Here is a 21798-nt window from a genome sequence, read left to right as displayed (position 1 = left end):
TCTAGAGAATTCTTCTCAGACAAAAGATGAACTGTTTTAAAGATTTAAAAAGTTGAGTAGGTAAATCAATGCAGTGTATTCAAATATCACCCACTTCTCCCTGAAATCCAACCACTGTTTCTAAACTGACAAGGAAATGGGGAAGGTGACTAGAGTACAACATAGACATGATTAGCAAAGTTACTGCCTTAGAGTATGAATACAGGCTTTTGAAAGACTTTAACAACTTTCCAGGAATATTCTCACTGCCCTCTTCATTTTGATAACTAATAAATTTCAGTGTAGTTTCAAAAGAAGTCTTCAGGCCTACTCTTCCATACCATCTTCAACCTTGGACTATTAACTCCATGTGATGAGGTTTAATAATATCACTACAAATGGAATGTGGACAAGTATGCAATCATTATCCCAAATAAGATAATGGATACAAACATTGAGTAAGTATAAAATCTACCTTTTATTTAAGTAAAGGCAAATCTGAAATACCATAACGTTAAAACCCAAGAGTAAGCTGACCCATAAACACTGCTTTACCATGAAATTTAAGTAACTGCTCTGTAATGAAAAATCTGCAAAAAAGGAGGGAGTATTCATAAATAATTTGAAAAGGTGCTTGCATTCATCATTCTAAACTAAAAAAAATTCATGTTTTTAAATATCATTTTGGAAAATCACTATGAACCAACCCCTCAATGTAAAAATAAATGTATCGGGGGAAATTAGGTGAAGGGTACGTGAAACTTCTCATACTATCATTGCAACTTCTTCTGAATCCAAAATTATTTAAAAAGTTGAAAAAAAACATTTGGCTTAAGATTATTACTTACTTTGATCAATGTAGAATTTGGTGATGAATTAAGAAAAAAAAGTTAAAACAATGAAATCCAGAGTGAAATTTTAAAGCAGAAGTCATGTAAAGTTATGCAAAAAGGATTTAAAGCATTAGGTTCAAATACTGAATATACCATCCACTTGAAGAAGGAAATGACAACCCACTCAGTGTTTCTGCCTGGAGAATTCCATGGACAGAGGAGCCTGGAGGTCTTAAGTCCGTGGGGTCGCAAAGAGTCGGACATGATTGAAGCAACTTAGCACAGCACATACCATCCACTAGCTGAGTGACCTAGGACACACCATTTAAAATTTCAAGATTAACTGTGAAAGTCAAATGAGATATGTGGAAACAAAGTTTGTAAATTGTAAAGCCTTGTAAACATGCTGTTTGTGGTTAAAATTTCCTAGCTTAAAATTCCTTTTTGTAAATATCTGTCCTCATTTTATATCACGTTATCTTTCAACAGAACAAGAACGCACTTCAAAAATGGTATTCAAACAAGGAAATACAGCAACTCAGTTTATTACATGCAGATTCTTCTGCATTGATGCTAACAGTTCACTGGTCCAAAATTACTAAAATACTTAAAAAACTATACATTATGTAAACAAAACATAAATAAGACAGCATAGTTCTTTGTACATATAGTTTAGTACAGGTTGTTAAGGATTTAGGGATATGTACAATTTTACACAATGGACTGCATTTTCACAATGCATAAATATATATATATATATTTTTTTACAGAAACAAAAATATTATTCCACTAAAGACACAGAATATTGTATCAGAGATACACGCTGCAACAGTCCAAATTCAAGAAGAAACATGTCGATGCAGGTGTGCAAAACCCTAGCTTATTCCAAACTAGTCAAACTTGACTGTTCAATTTATGTCATATAGACAGGTAAATCCTGTCTATTTTAAACAAATAACCTTTGAAAACATACTCACATCAATGAGTGAAACGGAACAGATTTTTTCCTCCCCAAGAAAATCAAAGCCTTGTTGCAAGCTAATGAAAAGATACATTAACACACACACAAACTATGTATAGTATGTTTTCAACAGTATAATAAACAGTTAAAATTTTTATGGGAGTCAAAACAATGCCCCATTATTTAAAAACTGGCTCGTTTAGTCTAAATTCAAGATGCAGCTGTGTCAGGCTTCTCTAAGCCAGATGACTGAAAAGCAGGGAAGACAGAGGCAGGATTTCGACTGGCAGATACAATTTGAGAGAGTGATGGAGAGACTGAAGAAACCTTAGATGCTGGAGTATTTATGGTATTCAAAATGGCTCCTTCTGGGCTGACCAGTAATTTTTTGACTGACGTGTCCAAATGAAATACTGAAGTGTTACTTGGCAGTGGAGGATTACTAGAACAAATGGCAGAAACCAAAGATGTCTTAGCCAAAAGAGTTGCTGGAGGAGACTTAATTACTGAAGTCAGTGACACTGTTGGTACAGGAGGTGGAACAGAAACTTTAGCAGTTGGGTTTATGATTTGTGGTGCTGCAGGTATTGTGGATAGAGAACTTGCATTCCCAAGAGAGTTTACAATTTTTGTAGAGCTTTTTAGACAATGTTTTACAGGTTGCCCACTTAAAGAATTATTTGATGCTAGTGTGATCTTCTGGGCCAGGTTATCTACTGGCGTAGGCTGAGCACCTTGGCCACTATTAACAACTAAGGGAGGTCCATATTTTGGATTAGTAGATATAAGAAGAACATGGCTGCCTGCTCCAAGACCTTGTGGTGGAACTATAAACCGGGCTCCATTAATCATGATCTGAGTACCAGGTGCCAAAGGTGTACTGGTGTTGATGACTATTTTTTGCTGAATACAAGGTTCACTGAACTGACTCCCTATTAGACTAGTTACATTTGATGGTGCTGTAGCAGTGTGAATGGCAGTGACACCTGGAGTAGAACTGTAACTAGGGGTCGCTTTTAAGAAAGCAGGGGACATTTGCTGGTTTGGCAGAGAAGCAAAATTGGAAATGTTAATTATTTTACCTGGATTTGGTGAAAGGGATGGCAATTCAGTTTGAGGTTTATTTGTGTTTATATTTGTTGGCACTGTAGTTGAAACCCCCGGTGACTGAAACTGGACCGAAGTCCGAGATTGTCTTTTAGAAAGAGATACAGAACGTGTAGTTCCTGGAACTGTTGCTGCTTGTGCAACTGTATTGATTATTTTAGGGGATATAGTCACAGGTGTAGGCAAGGCAACAGTAACAGGGATTTGCAAAGCTGATGTTAGACATTTCGGAGACACTGTTGGTTGTGTAGCTGAAATCAGAACAGATGATGCAAGATGTCCTGTTTTCACAGTTGATATAGCCACAGTGTTTCCGAGATTTGATGTGCAAAGTCTGTTTGACAAACTAGGCATAATTCTTGAAGAGGTATCATTTCCACTGACTAAAACAGGAGGTCGTGTCCCAACTGAGGCAGAGGTTGAGGTCACTGAAACAGAACCCAAAGATACATTTGCTCCTGTTCCTGAAAACATGTTTACTGTTCTTGAAGCAGAAACCACTGATTCATTAACAGGAGTAATATTTTGACTCATAATATTTGAGCTTACTGGAATTGAACTGCCATTTGTTGACAATGGTAAAACATAGCCCTTGCTACTTTTCTCTTCTCCTTTTGAGGTTACATTTTGCAATATGTTAATTGACGGTAGAGCTGGCACACTGCCTGAAGTATTAACAATTGCTTGGCCTATGTTTAGCCCAATTTTCACATCTTTTATCTGAGACACAGTTGGCGATGAATTTATTTTTATTGGTGTTCCCACTGTAGATGGAATTAGTACTATCTGGGGCTGTTCTGGAGGCTTAACATATGTTTTACTCAATGGAGAAGGAAGAGCTTGTTTTAATGGTTCTGCTACAATAGTTGGGGTTGAAGTGCCACTGGGAATTGCAGCATTTATAAAAACTAATTTCTGGGCAGAAACACCTGGAGATGTTGGTGCAGGTGCCACATTAATCGAAGTTCCACTGCCAGAAGAAAGAACAGATGGAGCTGACACCAGCATAAGTTTCTGCACTGGAGTCCCACTGATAGTATCTCCATTTGCTGTTGCTTCTGATCTTGTAACAGGGTAACTTTTTGTGACATAATCTACTTGTTGATGTTTAGCTGGTGTACGAATAACATTTGAACTGGTTTGTCCACAATTTCCTGTTGATACGTTAATTACACTTACCGAACTATTTGCTGTTGATAATAGAGGGCTAGAAGAAACAGAGGACTTTAAGGGAGAGGAGGGCATGGGTGAAGTTTTATCTATCATATGGCCCAAATTACCACTGCAGGAAGGTTGGCTTAATGTAAATTTAAGATTTTTGCCTGTGGATGGATTAAAGCCAGCTGGAATGGAAACAGAAGTAAGTGCTTGGCCAAAAGATGGGAGACTAGATGTAGCAGTTGTTCCAGCTACTGACGAAAAAGCAGATGATGATGAAGCTGTTGATTTTGGTACCAGAAATGCCTGAAGCTGAGGAGCAATAGTGAAAACTGAACTCGAGGATAAACTGTTGGGTGAATTCTGATCTGGACTGGTCTGTACTTTTACAACTCCAGTGTTTCCACCTCGTGTCCTAACAAGAATTGACTGTGAATCTCTTATACACACAGTTTTCAGTTCTTGCTTTGCTTCAGAAGAATCAGCAGTCTGTTGTGCAAAACAGTTGAGGGAACTACTGGAATTTGTAGATCCATTTAGTGTTGTTGCTGATAACTGAGGCTGAACTGTTGAGGAAATGGTGGGTGAAGCAATGGGCTGTGGGAACGCGGCGGCTGAAACTGTGTTCTTGACTTTTCCTGCCTCACTCTGGCTAGTCTTAACTGGTGGTGCTAACAAATTACTTATGGAGGTTACAGATGTCAAAGACTGTGGTCGAGCACTACTCACATTTGACAAAGGGGTAACTGTCTTGTTGAAAGCTGTATTAGGTAGTTGGGTAGAAACAGTTCCTGTTGGGTTGACAAGAACTGATGGTAAAGAAGAGTTTACATTTGCTGTCTGTGGGAAAGATGAACCATGTTGTTCTGTACCTTTTTGTTGAAGTGGTGGTATTTCTTTTGCAACTGCTTTCCCTTCCTTGTGCTGAATCACAAAATTCTTAGGCAGAATGAGAACCTGTTGCATAATTTTTTCTCCTGATTTAGGATCTAGCATAGGTTGCATCTGAATCTTTACAGAGCTGTTATGAAGATCTAAGGGCAACCACTGACCACAGGGCATTTTGTATACCATCTGTAAAGGACCTTTTGTACTGGTGTGGCAGGTCAATGCTGGCTTTATGGGGCTTGCTTCTGGAGGAGATATAACTGGCTTTTCCACAGCAGGGGCACTTCTACCTGTGGAAGGGGGCAGTTGATTTGTTAAGGTCACTTTGTTCCCAATATTCTTTGCAAGCAAGGCCTGAATAGGTTTGGTCCCTTTCTGGAGAGTAGACACTGGTGTTGAATCCAATGAGGCAAACGACTCTGGACACAGTGGCTCTGTATGCTTTGATTCATTCAAACAGTCCATCTGTACATCACCTTCTGCATTCTCAACCACTGTCTCATTTGTGCTTAACTTTGCTTTCTTCCTTGGGGAAAGCTCTTTTGTGCTATCATCCAGGTAACTAATTTGCTTGGACTGTCGTTTAAGTGTTTTAGGCAGTGTCTTCAGTACATCTTTAGAAGGCAATTCCTTTTTCAACAACTTACTTCTGGCCATAGGAAAATCTATTTCTGACAATTTCATATCATCTGAAAATGATAAAAACAACATTTTGTTTATATAAAAAACTGAATAGCAATGATAAGATCAATTATAAACAAAGAAAGTCAATCTTTGATCCAGCGATTTATTAAAAAAACTGTAGTGCGATTCAAGTCTCAGTACCACTGATGGAAATTAAGGTAAGGAGACCATTGACATGGTTATCCTCATACTGTAACCATTCCCAAGAACAACATATTATTAATGAGAAAATTATGTTTGGTCAGATTCTGCTGCCAATACAAGTGTAAAAGGACTTTACAACTTGAGATACTCAAGCCAGCAATTAGGGCTCAGAATTTACAGTAGACTAGTACTCTACTAGTCTACTTTTCTCCTTCTAGACAGAGAAATCTTCATATCAAAGAGAGACGTTTCTCCCTATTTTCTTTTTTTTAGAGAGAGACTGTAAAGAATAAAAAACATTCAGTTTTTTTCTGCTGTTCAATTATTCCTACAGTAAAAAATTTATGTTCATATCTGGTCAAATTGGGCTGATGAGAAGTTACACCTTTTCAATTCACCAAAGACATGAAATGTAATAGGTTAATACATTTCTAAGCACAAATTTTCATACCTATCAGATAACTAAGGAAAGTTATTTAACTGGATTTACAGAATAATATAATCTGACAAATTGAAAGGAATTAAAGATAATCTTATCCAGCCTCCTTATAAGAATGAGGTGTCCACTCTAGTCACATTAGGTCATCAACATAAAAAATAAAAACAAAAAACACTTCACAATTATTAGGGACTTGCCAAGTTTCATTTAAGCAACATCACATATAGTGTTTCAAAAATAACAACAATAAAAAGAAGAGGATACACCTATTTCAAAGGGATTGTATATTAATGATGTGTGGTCTGTACTGAGCAATAACTTGCCTATAGTTTGGAGTCAGGTACTGGTTCTAGAAACTCCTAGAACAGTAATAATGACTCCAAAGAACCTTTAATAAGACATTAGCACAGCTTCAAACATAATAGATTTCCCCAATCAATAAACCTCATTAACCAGACTATCTTCTATCTCCACAAAAGATACTAAAATTTCTCTTTGTGCTTGTAGTGTTGATTTAAAGAAAGTTTGAATGCCCACCTAAATCAAAATGATCCTTCTCCAGGATATCTAGAGGTTCTGTGGTGTCTACAGACTTGCTACTGATTTCTACTTTAGGGGTTTCTCTTCCAGGATCTCCTTCACCTTCTTCACTAGTCCACAGTTCTCTAGCAAATTTATCATGATCAGGCTGTCTTCTAAAATCATCGTAGTCTTTCTTTAGGCGACTCCTGAAATAAAATATTCAGCATAAAAATACGTATGTGTTAATCTCTTGGAAGCTACAGTAACTCAATATTTCAAACTATTTATTTCAGTATTTTCAATTAAGTCACTAAACCTATATTTTAATCAAGTGTGTGTAAGATGCCAATGATGATTGTTCAAGAAGACACAACACAAGGTGTAGGCATAGGAAACTTAAAGATTGTATCTGTAAAGTATTTGCACATACCACCCACTGTCATTTTAAAGGCTATTGGGAGACCTATTAAATGTGAAAATGTGAAAAAGATTAACTTTTTTCTCTAGCTACACTGACAGAAATAGACTTGAGATAGTCTTAAAATTGATTATAATACTGTTTAAAAGGTCACTTAAAAGCGTTAATCAAAAAATTCTAAGAAACAATATTTATTATTTTTGACTCCTACAAAGAGTAACAAACAAAAATAATCCTTCATTTAATACCGAAAGCAATCCTATCTAAACCTTGGGTCTCACTAGAATTTTTTTTTTAAATTAAGTATAGGAAAACAAAGCTGGAAAGTGATCCTTTTCACATAAAAACAGTACTTATGTTTCTATGAAACTACAAGAAATAGAAACATTTCCAAGTGATTGCATGGTATTTAAAAAATCCTTTATTATTCATTTGCTTTCAGTTGAGTTTCTCTATTCTATTTTAATCTTTGTTTATTTTGTTTGTTTAAAAAAATCTGAACATACATTCTCCAATTTACTTTTGCTACAAATCCCTATCTGTGCATACCGGAGTTTAAATCTCACCTCTGTCACTAAGCAGTTGTAAGACTTCAGACAAGTTCCTTAAACTTTCTAAGCATCAGTTTACTTATGTGTACAAAGATACTTATCTCATAGTTATGTGTGGCACATATATATTTAACAAATGTTAGTTAGTAATTACTCTCAATGTATTTACGTTTCAATGATTGCTTAAGGGTTTTACAGAGCAGATGAGAGCTATAAGATAATAGACTGGATTATCAAAGGATAACTAAATTTAATTTCCTTTTGGCATCTGGTCCCATCACTTCATGGGAAATAGGTAAACAGTGGAAACAGTGTCAGACTTTATTTTTTGGGCTCCAAAATCACTGCAGATGGTGACTGCAGCCATGAAATTAAAAGACGCTTACTCCTTGGAAGGAAAGTTATAACCAACCTAGACAGCATATTCAAAAGCAGAGACATTACTTTGCCAACAAAGGTCCGTCTAGTGAAGGCTATCGTTTTTCCTGTGGTCATGTATGGATGTGAGAGTTGGACTGTGAAGAAAGCTGATTGCCGAAGAATTGATGCTTTTGAACTGTGGTGTTGGAGAAGACTCTTGAGAGTCCCTTGGACTGCAAGGAGATCCAACCAGTCCATTCTGAAGGAGCTCAGCCCTAGGATTTCTTTGGAGGGAATGATGCTGAAGCTGAAACTCCAGTACTTTGGCCACCTCATGTGAAGAGCTGACTCACTGGAAAAGACTGCTGCTGGGAGGGATTGGGGGCAGGAGGAGAAGGGGACGACAGAGGATGAGATGGCTGGATGGCATCACTGACTCAATGGACGTGAGTCCGAGTGAACTCCGGGAGTTGCTGATGCACAGGGAGGCCTGGTGTGCTGCGATTCATGCGACTGAACTGAACTGAAAGGGGGGTAGTATAAAGTTTCTCCCTTCTTAGTCTTCTTCTCACCTTGGCTAAAGACTTTGCTCTTTATTTCACAGAAAATGGAAGAAGCAATCAGACAAGAACTTTCATATGCTCACACCTTGTCTGCAACTTAAGACCTTCATCTGTACTCATATTCTCCATCTAACCCCCTCATATTCTCTAAGCTGACCCCTCCAACTTATGCATCCTCCCTCAACTAGTCAAGAATCTCCAAAGTACCTTCCATTGTCTGATCCATTTCTGCCTCTCTATTTGATCATTTCCGCCAGTATACAAACATGTTATTTCTCCCAGGAAGAAAAACAAACAAGGACAAAAACAAAACTAAAGCACTCTCTTGACTCCAACTTGTCCTTCCAGGTACTGCCCTACTTCTCTGCTCTACTTTTATAGAAAAACTCCAATTCCTCACCCCTCATTCTCTTCAAAAGACTAAGACTTTTACCCTCATTTTCCTCAGTTCATCATGAGCAGTTTCCTTTTTGAGACTTTTTTTTAAACCTGTTTCTAAAACATCACTATTTCTCTTGGTTATGCTCCATCTTGCTAAATATTCCTCCTCAGTATCTTCTGCTGAGTCCTACCATCTCCACCACATCTAAATGCTGGAATGCCCCAGGGTTCAGTCTCTTAACTGTGCTCATATACTAGGTGATTTCTATTATCTCATAGCGTAAGTATAATCTATATTCTGACAACCCCCAAATTTATATCTTTACTCTGGCTTACTCCCTTGAATTGCAACTCATATACTAAACTGCTTATTCAGTATCTCCAATTAGATGGCTGAAAGGGATATCAAACTTAACATGTTGAAATCCTAACTCCTCAATCCATCCCCTCCCCAAAATTCTGTTTCCTCTATCTCAACTATTGGCAATTTCATTATTCTAGCTGTTTAGATAAAAATATTGGCACCACCTTTTTCTCATTTTTTTTTCTGACACTCCATATGCAAGTCTTAAGGAAATTCTACCAATCTTACTTTCAAGATATATCCAGAATTCAACCACTCTTTGCTGTTTGCATTGCTACTACTGTCGTCCAAGCCACTATCATTTTTCACCTGGACTACTGCTAAGCGTAACTGATTTCCTGCCTGTATCTTTGTGCCACTCTAATCTCAACCAAGTAGGCAGAAGGGAGTACTTTAAAAAAAGTCAGATCATGTAATTCCTGTTTAAAACCCTTCAAAGGCTTCTTGTCTCAGAGTAAAAGCCAAACTCCTTAAATTCCTATATGGTCTGGCTGTGTTGGTGTTCAGTCATTATTTCCGACTCTTTGCTACCCATGGACTGTAGCATGCCAGGCTCCTCTGTCCTCCACTATCTCCCAGAGTTTGCTCAAATTCATGTCCACTGAGTTGGTGATGCTATTTAACCATCTCATCCTCTGATGCCCTGCTTTTGCTCAAGGTGCAATACTTTGGCCACCTGATGTGAAGAGCTGACTCACTGGAAAAGATATGATCTGGCTACCTTTATCTGTATTTCTCTGACTCTCAACTCTTACCACTTTCCTTCTCATTCACTCAGCTCTCCTTATGCTCACCCCTTTGCATTTCCTACAAATGTCAAACATGCTTTCAACCTTAGAGTTTCTGCATCTTAGATATCCACATGGTTCTCTTCCCTATTTCCTTAAGGTCTCTTCAAATACCAACTCATCAAGGAAACTTTACCCAACATCTTGTAAAAAAGCAATCATTATCCCATCTAAACCAAGCATTTCTTTCTTTTTTAAAAAGTATTTATTTATTTTTGGCTGTGTTGGGATTTTGTTGCCACACTTGGGCTTTCTCTAGTTGCGGTGAGTGGGGGCTTCTCTCTACTTGTGATGCACGGGCTTCTCATTGCAGTGGCTTCTCTTGTTGAGAAGCATGGGCTCTAGGGTGTGCAGGCTTCAGTACTTGCAACACATGGGCCCTAGAATGTGGTGGCTTCAACAGTTGTGGCCCATGGGCTTCATTGCTCCAAAGCAACTGAAATCTTCCTGGACCAGGGATCAAACCTGTGTCCCCTACATTGACAGACGGATTTTTAACCACTGGACCACCAGGGAAGTCCAAAGCAAGCATTTCCTTTTTTTTTTTTTCCCTGTATAGCACAGTGAACTATATTCAATATCCTGTGATAAACCATTATGAAAAAGATGAAAAAGAATACAGTATATAGATGAGTCACTTTGCTGTGTAGCAGAAATCAACACAACATTGTAAATCAACTATACATGAATAAAATACATGTAAAACATTTTAATTATAGGATAATTGCTTTACAATATTGTGTTGGCCTCTGCCTTACATTAACATGAATCAGCCATAGGTATACGTAAGTTCCTTCCCTCGTGAACGTCCCTCCCTCTAGTTGTCACCTCATCCCACCCCTCTAGTTGTCACAGAGCACCTGATTTGAGTTCCCCACGTCATGCAGCAACTTTCCACTGCCTATCTATTTTACATATTGTAATTTATATGCAAAATAAGTATATCTTATTCCCTTTAACCAGCTTCATTTTTCTTCACAGCACTTATCGTATCTGGCATTTGAGTTTGTCTGAATAGACATAACTAGTAAGGAGATTCAATCAATAACAACAACAAAATCTCTAGACATTTCTCCAAAGACACATAAATTGCCAATAAGCACTTAACAAATGTACTTAATTTCACTAATTATTAGGGAAGTGGAAATCCAAACTACAGTGATATACCACATTATACTCATTAGGATGGCTATTAAAAAAACAGAAAATAACAAATGCTGGTGAGGATGTGGAGAAACTGGAATTCTTGTACATTTATGATGGGAATGTAGAATTGTACAGACAGTATAGAAAACAATATGATAGTTCCACAAAAAATCAGGTTTATGAGGTCTATCTTCTTTGTGAAATGCACCTTCTATCATTTAAAATATTCATCTTTGTTTCATTTAGAAAGAAATTAAAAGTAGAATTACCATAGTCCACTTCTAGGTATACATCCCCAACACTTGAAAGCATGGTCTTAGATATTTGTACACCCATGTTCACAGCAGCATTATTCATAATAACTAAAACATGAAAAGCCTCCCAAATGCCCATTACAGATGAATGAATAAGTAAAATGTGGTATATGCATAAAATGCAATATTTAGTTCAGTTGTTCAGTCATGTCCAACTATTTGCGACCCCATGGACTGCAGCTTGCCAGGCATCCCTGTCCATTACCAACTCCTGGAGTTTACTCAAACTCATGTCCATTGAGTCGGTGATGCCATCCAACCATCTCATCCTCTTTTGTCCCCTTCTCCTCCCGCCTTCAATCTTTCCCAGCATCAGGGTCTTTTCAAATGAGTCTTTTTTTTTTTTTTTTTAATTCAGTCTTTAAAAGGAAGTAAACTCTACAACATAGATGAACCTTGAAAACACTATGCTAAGTGAAATAAAGACAGTCGCGAAAAGACAAATATTTTATATTATATGATGTACTTAGAGTGATGCTTTCTAAGGCCCACTTGACTTCACATTCCAGGATGTCTGGCTCTAGGTCAGTGATCACACCACCGTGATTATCTTGGTTGTGAAGATCTTTTTTCTACAGTTCTGTGTATTCTTGCCATCTCTTCTTAATATCTTCTGCTTCTGTTAGGTCCATACCATTTCTGTCCTTTATCGAGCCCATCTTTGCATGAAATGTTCCCTTGGTATCTCTAATTTTCTTGACGAGATCTCTAGTCTTTCCCATTCTGTTGTTTTCCTCTATTTCTTTGCATTGATTGCTGAGGAAGGCTTTCTTGCCTCTTCTTGCTATTCTTTGGAACTCTGCATTCAGATGTTTATATCTTTCCTTTTCTCCTTTGCTTTTCACTTCTCTTCTTTCATAGCTATTTGTAAGGCCTCCCCAGACAGCCATTTTGCCTTTTTGTATTTCTTTTCCACAGGGATGGTCTTGATCCCTGTCTCCTGTACAATGTCATGAACCTCCGTCCATAGTTCATCAGATCTAGTCCCTTAAATCTATTTCTCACTTCCACTGTATAATCATAAGGGATTTGATTTAGGTCATACCTGCAGATGACACCACCCTTATGGCAGAAAGTGAAGAGGAATTAAAAAGCCTCTTGATGAGAGTGAAAGAGGAGAGTGAAGTTTAAATTGACTTAAAGCTCAACATTCAGAAAACGAAGATCATGGCATCTGGTCCCATCACTTCATGGAAAATAGATGGGGAAACAGTGGAAACAGTGTCAGACTTTATTTTTCTGGGCTCCAAAATCACTGCAAATGGTGATTACAGCCATGAAAGTAAAAGATGCTTACTCCTTGGAAGGAAAGTTATGACCAACCTAGATAGCATATTCAAAAGCAGAGACATTACTTTGCCAACAAAGGTCCATCTAGTCAAGGCTATGGTTTTTCCAGTGGTCATGTATGGATGTGAGAATTGGACTGTGAAGAAGGCTGAGCGCCAAAGAATTGATGCTTTTGAAGTGTGGTGTTGGAGAAGACTCTTGAGAGTCCCTTGGACTGCAAGGAGATCCAACCAGTCCATTCTGAAGGAGATCAGCCCTGGGATTTCTTTGGAAGGAATGATGCTAAAGCTGAAACTCCAGTACTTTGGCCACCTCATGTGAAGAGTTGACTCATTGGAAAAGACTCTGATGCTGGGAGGGGTTGGGGGTACGAAGAGAAGGGGACGACAAAAGATGAGGTGATTGGATGGCATCACCGACTCGATGGACGTGAGTTTGAGTGTACTCTGGGAGTTGGTGATGGACAGGGAAGCCTGGCGTGCTGCAATTCATGCGGTCGCAAAGAGTCGGACACGACTGAGTGACTGAACTGAACTTAGAGTAGTCAAAATTAAAGACACAGAAAGTACAATGGTGGTTGCTAGGGGATGGGGGAAGGAAGGTACAGAGTTTCAGTTTCACAAGATGAAGAGTTCTGGAGATGGATGGGCTAAGAGAAACACAACATTATGAATGTTAAAAAAACTGGTATTAAATATACCACTGAACCATACACTTAAAACTAGTTAAGACGGTGAATTTTATTTGTGCATTTTACCACAATGAAAAAAACTGGGGGGAAAAAAATATAAACCACACAGTAGGGGTTTTGTTTAATTAACATTACCTTGTCAGGACTTAGGAAGTGCCTTGCACACAGGCTCAAAGATATCTGAACTACAAATCAATGGGATACTACTAATTCCAGGACATCTTCCATAATCATAAAGTATGAGTGTTAAACTAAGTGAAACAGATAATAAAGCTTGATTTACCTGTTTCTTTGAAAAGCTTTCATTAACTTTGGTTCCCATGGCAGCAATTCGTTTAAAAGACGTATCAATGTACTATGCAATTCTTTTACAGCTTGCCTCCGATGATACCATTTGCCCTAAAAACACAATTTGAAAAGTAAATCCTTTAGATTTAATCTAAAAGTCAACATCAAGACTTATTTTCTGAGTAAAAAACAAAACAAAATGCCGATACCCATCAAATAAGTACGTATCTCTTCTTCAGAAGGTTGCAGAAAGGAGAAAAATATCCTATAATAAACCTTCTTTGATATACTTTAAAGATTTTCAACTATACAGGAGAAATCTAAAACCCATTGAATCAAACCAGGACATAAAAAGTTTTCTAAAGCTTTTAATTGGGTCAATTATAAATATTCAATAAATCACAAAAATGCATGTAAAGATACAAACATTCATATAATTATGTAAATTATATGGCTCATTTCTGTAATATTTTTGTAATTTTTCCAAAAGGCTGGGGGGGAAAAAAAAGAGAAAAACCCAAATTGTTATCATGTCCAAAAGCAGTCCTCTTAACAAACTTCCTTAGGAAATTTTACAATTATTTTATTTACAAATGTTTTCAGCACAGAAAAGCAAACAAGTGGTCACCATTTCGATTATTTTTATGCTATACTAAGGGATAATAACTTGACACCCGCCCCCCCAACCCCACCATTTGCTAAGTATTATCCTAAGTATTTCATTCATACATGGAGAGAAAGAGACAGGGAGAGAGAGATTGAGTGAGCATGAGTGTGTACACGAAACAGCAGTTACAAAAACCTTCTAAGGTGTGTGCATTTTTAGTCTTACTTAACAAAAGACGAAACTAAGGGTCAGCGAGATTAAATGACTTGTTTAAAGGTTCTCTGACTTAAACCCAGATCTGCCTGTTGGTGTAGTCCAAGTTCTAGAACTAACTATATTACTACCTCTTAAAAACTGTATCACATAAATTCAGTCTGACACAGGTTATAAAAATCTCTAGTAAAGATATATTTCACCGTACCCATAAAATTATTTGCATACCATAGGAACAATAAGATTATAGAAGTTATATCTTTAGGTAAGCTACTGCTCCACATCTATCAACATCACCACCACTATCACTATTATCATTTACTGTTATATAACCATGTTGTAATTTTTATTTGGTAAACAGCTTTGAAATATAATTTACATACCACACAGTCCACTCATTTTACTTCGTTTATAACAAAAACATACAAGTAAATGTTACAGATCACATTCAACCTGCATGAAACTAGATTTCATCCCACACGAACTCTGAGTCACATTTGTATACAGGCAGAATATTAAGGCAGAAAAATAACCACTCCCTAGAGTAGAGCATAGGAGAAGGCAATGGCACCCCACTCCAGTACTCTTGCCTGGAAAATCCCATGGACAGAGGAGCCTGGTAGGCTGCAGTCCATGGGGTCGCTAGGATTTGGACATGACTGAACGACTTCACTTTCACTTTTTACTTTCATGTATTGGAGAAGGAAATGGCAACCTACTCCAGTGTTCTTGCTTGGAGAATCCCAGGGACGGGGAAGCCTGGTGGGCTGCTGTCTGTGGGGTCGCACAGAGTCGGACACAACCGAAGTGACTTAGCAGCTGCAGAGTAAAGGATATACTAATCTGTGTATAAAATTCCCAACTTTCTTTGTGTCTTCTTAGCAGCATAACAAATTATTATATGTGAAAAAATTTCAAGAAAAGTTAATTTTTACTTCATATACTAACCTGAACAGACATCTTGTCAAAAGCTTTCTAAAAGGACCCAACTAACAACAAGTTATACCTCAAGTTATTTTTCTCAAAGGAAAGCACTCATTGTAACCCATGAAAGTAAAACTACTAGACTATGAACAATAAAACTTAGTAAAAAAATACTTTTAACCTATGGAAAGCTATCTGAAGAAGATGAAAAGGCAGATGATAGTCACCCTAAATCCTTTTTGGAATGAGGTAAGATTTTGTTTCAATAAAAAATAGAAAATAGGTAGATGGAGAAGACTTTTCCCTTTAACAAGGCATATTAACAACATTCCTTTTTCTACATCTCAACTTTTATTTGGTTCAAAAATGAAATGGTGACTGTGGAAATAAACTTTTCCTAAGCTAAAGAGGGAAAGTCGCTCAGTCATGTCCAACTCTTTGCTACCCTATGGACTATACAGTCCATGGAATTATACAGGCCAGAATACTGGAGAGGGTAGCTGTTCCCTTCTCCAGGGGATCTTCCAACCCAGGGATTGAACCCAGGTCTCCTGCACTGCAGGCAGACTCTTAACCAGCTGAGCCACCAGGAAGATGATGCTGTTAAAGTGCTGCACTCAATATGCCAGCACATTTGGAAAACTCAGCAGTGGCCACAGGACTGGAAAAGGTCAGTTTTCATTCCAATCCCAAAGAAAGGCAATGCCAAAGAATGTTCAAACTACTGCACAATTGCACTCATCTCACATGCTAGCAAAGTAATGCTCAAAATTCTCCAAGCCAGGCTTCAACACTACATGAACTGTGAACTTCCAGATGTTCAAGCTAGATTTAGAAAAGGCAGAGGAACCAGAGATCAAATTGCCAACATCCGTTGAATCACTGAAAAAGCAAGAGAGCTCCAGAAAAAGCAAGAGAGCTCCAGTTTTTTGGCACAAACTATGCCAAAGCCTTTGACTGTGTGGATCACAACAAATGGTGGAAAATTCTTCAAGAGATGGGAATACCAGACAACCTAACCTGACTCCTGATAAATCTGTATACAGGTCAAGAAGCAAGAGTTAGAATAGGACATGGAACAACAGACTGGTTCCAAATTGGGAAAGGAGTACCTTAAGGGTGTATATCTCACCCTGCTTATTTAACTTAAATGCAGAGTACATCATACAAAATGCCAGGCTGGATGAAGCACATGCTGGAATCAAGATTGCTGTGAGAAATATCAATAACCTTAGATACACAGAAAACACTCACCCTTATGGCAGAAAGCGAAGAGGAACTAAAGAGCCTCTTGATGAAAATGAAAGAGGAGAATGAAAAAGTTGGCTTAAAACTCAACATTCAGAAAACTAAGATCATAGCATTTGGTCCCATTACTTCATGGCAAACAGATGGGGAAACAGTGGAAACAGTGAGAGACTATTCTTTTGGGCTCCAAAATCACTGCAGATGGTGACTGCAGCTGTGAAATTAAAAGATGCTTGCTCCTTGGAAGAAAAGCTATGACCAACCTAGACAGCATTTTAAAAAGCAGAGACATTCCTTTGCTAACAAAGGTCTGTCTAGTCAAAGCTATGGTTTTTCCAGTAGTCATGTATGGATGTGAGAGTTGGTGTGAGAGTTGGACCATAAAGAAAGCTAAGTGCCGAAGAATTTATGCTTTTGAACTGTCATGCTGGAGAGGACTCTTGAGAGTCGCTTGGACTGCAAGGAGATCAAGTCAGTTAGTTCTAAAGGAAATCAGTCCTGAATATTCATTGGAAGGACTGATACTGAAGCTGAAACTCCAATACTTTGGCCACCTGATTCGAAGAATTGACTCAGTGGAAAAGACCCTGATGCTGGGAAAGATTGAAAGCAGGAGGAGAAGGGGATGGCAGAGGAGGAGATGGTTGGATGGCATCACCAACTTGATGGACATTAGTTTGAGAAAGCTACCCGAAGTGGTGATGGACACAGAGGCCTGTCGTCCTTAAGCCCATGGGGTCACAAAGAGTCAGACACGACTGAGCAACTGAACTAAACTGAACTGAAGCTAAGGAGAGCAGAAAGAGGAAAGATATAAGGAATGAAGCTGGGGAGAATATGCTCTTCCTGGTATAATTAAATGGAAAAGTGTTAAAAGACTAGGGGGTGCCAGCATGCTGAATTCCTTATTGTGCGTGCAAGCTAAGTCACATCAGTTGTGTCAGATTCTTTGCGACCCTATGAACTGTAGAGCCCACCAGGATCCTCTTGTCCGTGAGATTCTCTAGGCAAGAATACTGGAGTGGACAGCCATGCCTTCCCCCAGTTATTAACTGGAAGTTAATATGAAGAAGAATGACAGATTTGAGTTAACCTAGGCAGTATGGTTGCTGTATAAGTTAGCATAGTGGTGGTGGAGCAGGGAATACAGAACTAACAGAATTGCAGGACGTTTAGGACTAGGTAGTTGAGGCACATGAAGTGGAGACTGTGTAACTGGATACTATTTCAAGACATTTATCAGCTCTGTTTGCGTTTTGACTAAATTACAATATTAATTTTTATAGGAAAGAATTTGAAACATATTAGGAAGACTTTGCCTTTTGATTTTATTTTGGTTACTAAATTTTAATTAATCTAATGCCCAGAAAATATATGACTGAACTAACAGCACACAGGGAAGGGGTCATATAAATTCATCAGAGAACAGACTTCTAACTTTCGTATAACTCTGTTTCACCCACTGACCTGTTTGTAAATGTCTAAGGTCTTTTAATTTTATATATGTTTTTTTGGCCTTCTTCCCTTTCTTTAGTCTAAATATTTGCAACTTGGGGTAGTGATGGTGTGGCTCCTAATTTATATTTGAAAATGCCTATTTAATCACTCTGTATTTCAAAAAAAGTTTATTATTTCCATAACACAAATTACAGAAAGTAAAGGCTGATAAAATGTTTGACTAGAGAAGATACACATAAAGGATATAATGACCTCAACAAAAGGGCATCCCTATACCTGCCATGGGGTATGTGTGTTATCGATCAAAAGGTGGGACATGTTTAAAAAAAAAAATTCAGACTCACTACTCTGGGACTGGTGTTTGATGCAGTAGTATACTTTAATCATTTGACAGTAAAAGAGAAACTCACACTGCTTGTTTCATTTATTATCTTCTTTGGTCAATATAACCCAAATGGATTTAAAATAGTGTGTTCTTTTCTACCCAGTGCTGATCTCCAGAGTATCACAGTATACAATGAAACTAATGTAGAGAACTTATGAATTTTTAAATAAAGTTAGCCAAATGGTAATAATCTGACTTAACTTAGATCTAATATAAAATAAAAATCCATTTAAAATTAAATAAGTATTTCCTGAACTTTCAACCAGATTAACTGAAAGTTAGCAATAGCTTTTATGACTGACCAACTTTATATACACAGATAAAGGAAAAACTATCATGATTCTAGGATGAAATTTTTAAAGCTAAAGGGGAACTTGGCAGACATAATTTTACAGATGGAAAATGTTTAAGGTAAACAGAGAAGTACTTGTAGGTGGGAGAGACTTTAGAACTTTAGATCTCCTGAATGCTAAAATCCATTTTCTTTCCACTGCACAAAGCCACTTCTCATGGCTTACATACAGACAGTCCCTAAAGAACAGACTGTATTGTGTAATTCCTATATTTACATATTTCTGTGATGCAAATATTAAAATCTCTAAAACTTACATTAATTAAAATAATACTTAAAACTATGGTGATCTAAAGTTTAAAAGTGAATTAAAAAACAAGGAAAACAGCAAGCTCCCCATCTCCAAATACATGACAATATGGCTACAATGAAAATCAGAAAGGCTCTTACAATCTTCATCTGCACTGATCAATAGAGAATAAAAGATAAAGATGGTAGGTAGACAAAAATTTAGAGATGAGCTAACATCTATCCTACTCAAACTCTTCCAGAAAATTGCAGAGGAAGGTAAACTACCAAACTCATTCTATGAGGCCACCATCACCCTAATACCAAAGCCTGAAAAAGATGCCACGAAAAAAGAAAACTTCAGGTCAGTATCACTGATGAACATGGATGCAAACATCCTTAACAAAATTCTAGCAAACAGAATCCAACAACATATTAAAAAGATCAACATCATGACCAAGCGGGCTTTATCCCAGGGATGCAGCGTTCGTCAATATTCGCAAATCAATCAATGTGACACATCACATTAACAAATTGAAAGATAAAAACCATATGATTATCTCAATAGATACACAGAAAGCCTTTGACAAAATTCAACATCCATTTATGATAAAAACCCTCCAGAAGGCAGGCATAGAAGGAACATACCTCAACACACTGCTACTGCTAAGTCACTTCAGTCGTGTCCGACTCTGTGCGACCCCGTAGACGGCAGCCCACCAGGCTCCCCCGTCCCTGGGATTCTCCAGGCAAGAACACTGGAGTGGGTTGCCATTTCCTTCTCCAATGCATGAAAGTGAAAAGTGAAAGGGAAGTTGCTCAGTCATGTCCGACCCTCAGCGACCCCATGGACTGCAGCCTTCCAGGCTCCTCCATCCATGGGATTTTCCAGGCAAGAGTACTGGAGTGGGGTGCCATTGCCTTCTCTGACATAATAAAAGCTACATATCATAAATTCATCGCAAACATTATCCTCAAAGGTGAAAAATTGAAAGCATTTCCCCTAAAGTCAGGAACAAGACAAGGATGCCCAGTTTCACCACTACTATTCAACATAGTTTTGGAAGTTTTAGCCATAGCAATCAGAGAAGAAAAAGAAATGAATCGAAATTGGAAAAGAAGAAGTAAAACTCCTACTGTTTGCAGATGACATGATTCTCTACATAGAAAACCCTAAAGACTCCACCAGAAAATTACTAGAGCTAATCAATGAATATAGTAAAGTTGCAGGATATAAAATTAACACAGAAATCCCTTGCATTCCTATACACTAACAATGAGAAAACAGAAAGAGAAATTAAAGAAACAATTCCATTCACCATAGCAACATCTAAAAGAATAAAATACTTAGGAATAAATCTACTATCTAAAGAAACAAAAGACTTACATATAGAAAACTATAAAACACTGATGAAAGAAATCAAAGATGACACAAATAGATAAATATACCATGTTCATGGATCAGAAGAATCAACATAGTGAAAATGAGTATACTACCCAAAGAAATCTATAGATCCAATGTAATCCCTATCAAGCTACCAACGGTATTTTTCAGAGAACTAGAACAAATAATTTCACAATTTGTATGGACATACAAAAAACGTCAAATAGTCAAAACAATCTTGAGAAAGAAGAATGGAACTGGAGCAATCAGCCTGCCTGACTTCAGGCTATACTACAAAGCTACAGTCATCAGGACAGTATGGTACTGGCACAAAGACAGAAACATAGATCAATGGAACAAAATAGAAAGCCCAGAGATAAATCCACGCACCTATAGACACCTTATCTTTGACAAATGAGGCAAGTATATACAATGGAGAAAAGACACTCTTTTTAACAAGTGGTGCTGGGAAAACTGGTCAACCACTTGTAAAAGAATGAAACTAGAACACTTTTTAGAACTAACATCCAAAAAAGATGTCCTTTTCATTATAGGGGGCTGGAATGCAAAAGCAGGAAGTCAAGAGACACTTGGAGTAACAGGCAAATTTGGCCTTGGAGTACGGAATAAAGCAGGGCAAAGGCTAATAAGAGTTCTGCCAAGAGAATGCACTGGTCATAGCAAACGCCCTCTTCCAACAACACAAGAGAAGACTCTACACATGGATATCACCAGATGGTCAGTACTGAAATCAACTGATTATATTCTTTGCAGCCAAAGATGGAGAAGCTCTATACAGTCAGCAAAAACAAGACTGAGAGCTGACTGTGGCTCAGATCATTAACTCCTTATTGCCAGATTCAGACTGAAATTGAAGAAAGTGGAGAAAACCACTAGACCATTCAGGTATGACCTAAATCAAATCCCTTATGATTATACAGTGGAAGTGAGAAATAGATTTAAGACACTAGATCTGATAGACAGAGTGCCTGATGAACTATGGAATGAGGTTCGTGACATTGTACAGGAGACAGGAATCAAGACCATCCCCAAGAAAAAGAAATGCAAAAAAGCAAAATGGCTGTCTGGGGAGGCCTTACAAATAGCTGTGAAAAGAAGAGAAGCGAAAA

General features: G+C 37.7%; 1 protein-coding gene across 18 annotated transcripts in view; it reads right to left on the bottom strand.

The window, feature by feature from the left end:
- Window positions 1-1341: 1341 nt before the first annotated feature.
- Window positions 1342-21798, bottom strand: part of BRD10 (bromodomain containing 10) — a 110138-nt gene continuing 89681 nt past the window's right edge. For all 18 annotated transcript variants that reach the window (XR_015169586.1, XR_015169587.1, XM_086415185.1 and 15 more), the window contains 3 exons: window positions 13865-13980; window positions 6731-6921; window positions 1342-5615 (listed from right to left, as the gene is read on the bottom strand). Coding sequence is in view for 16 of the 18 variants with exons in the window: in XM_086415185.1 (XP_086271311.1) it covers window positions 1984-5615; window positions 6731-6921; window positions 13865-13980 (3939 nt within the window). In the remaining 2 variants the exon portion in view is untranslated. The remainder of the gene's footprint in view (window positions 5616-6730; window positions 6922-13864; window positions 13981-21798) is intronic.

Source organism: Bos grunniens, chromosome 8, assembly GCF_055505025.1.
Source record: "Bos grunniens cultivar Pamir isolate PY7600 chromosome 8, Bosgru_T2T1.0, whole genome shotgun sequence".
In the NCBI taxonomy this organism is placed as follows: domain Eukaryota; kingdom Metazoa; phylum Chordata; class Mammalia; order Artiodactyla; family Bovidae; genus Bos; species Bos grunniens.
Note: the sequence above shows the minus strand (reverse complement) of the source record. Positions and strands in the feature narration are given on the sequence as shown.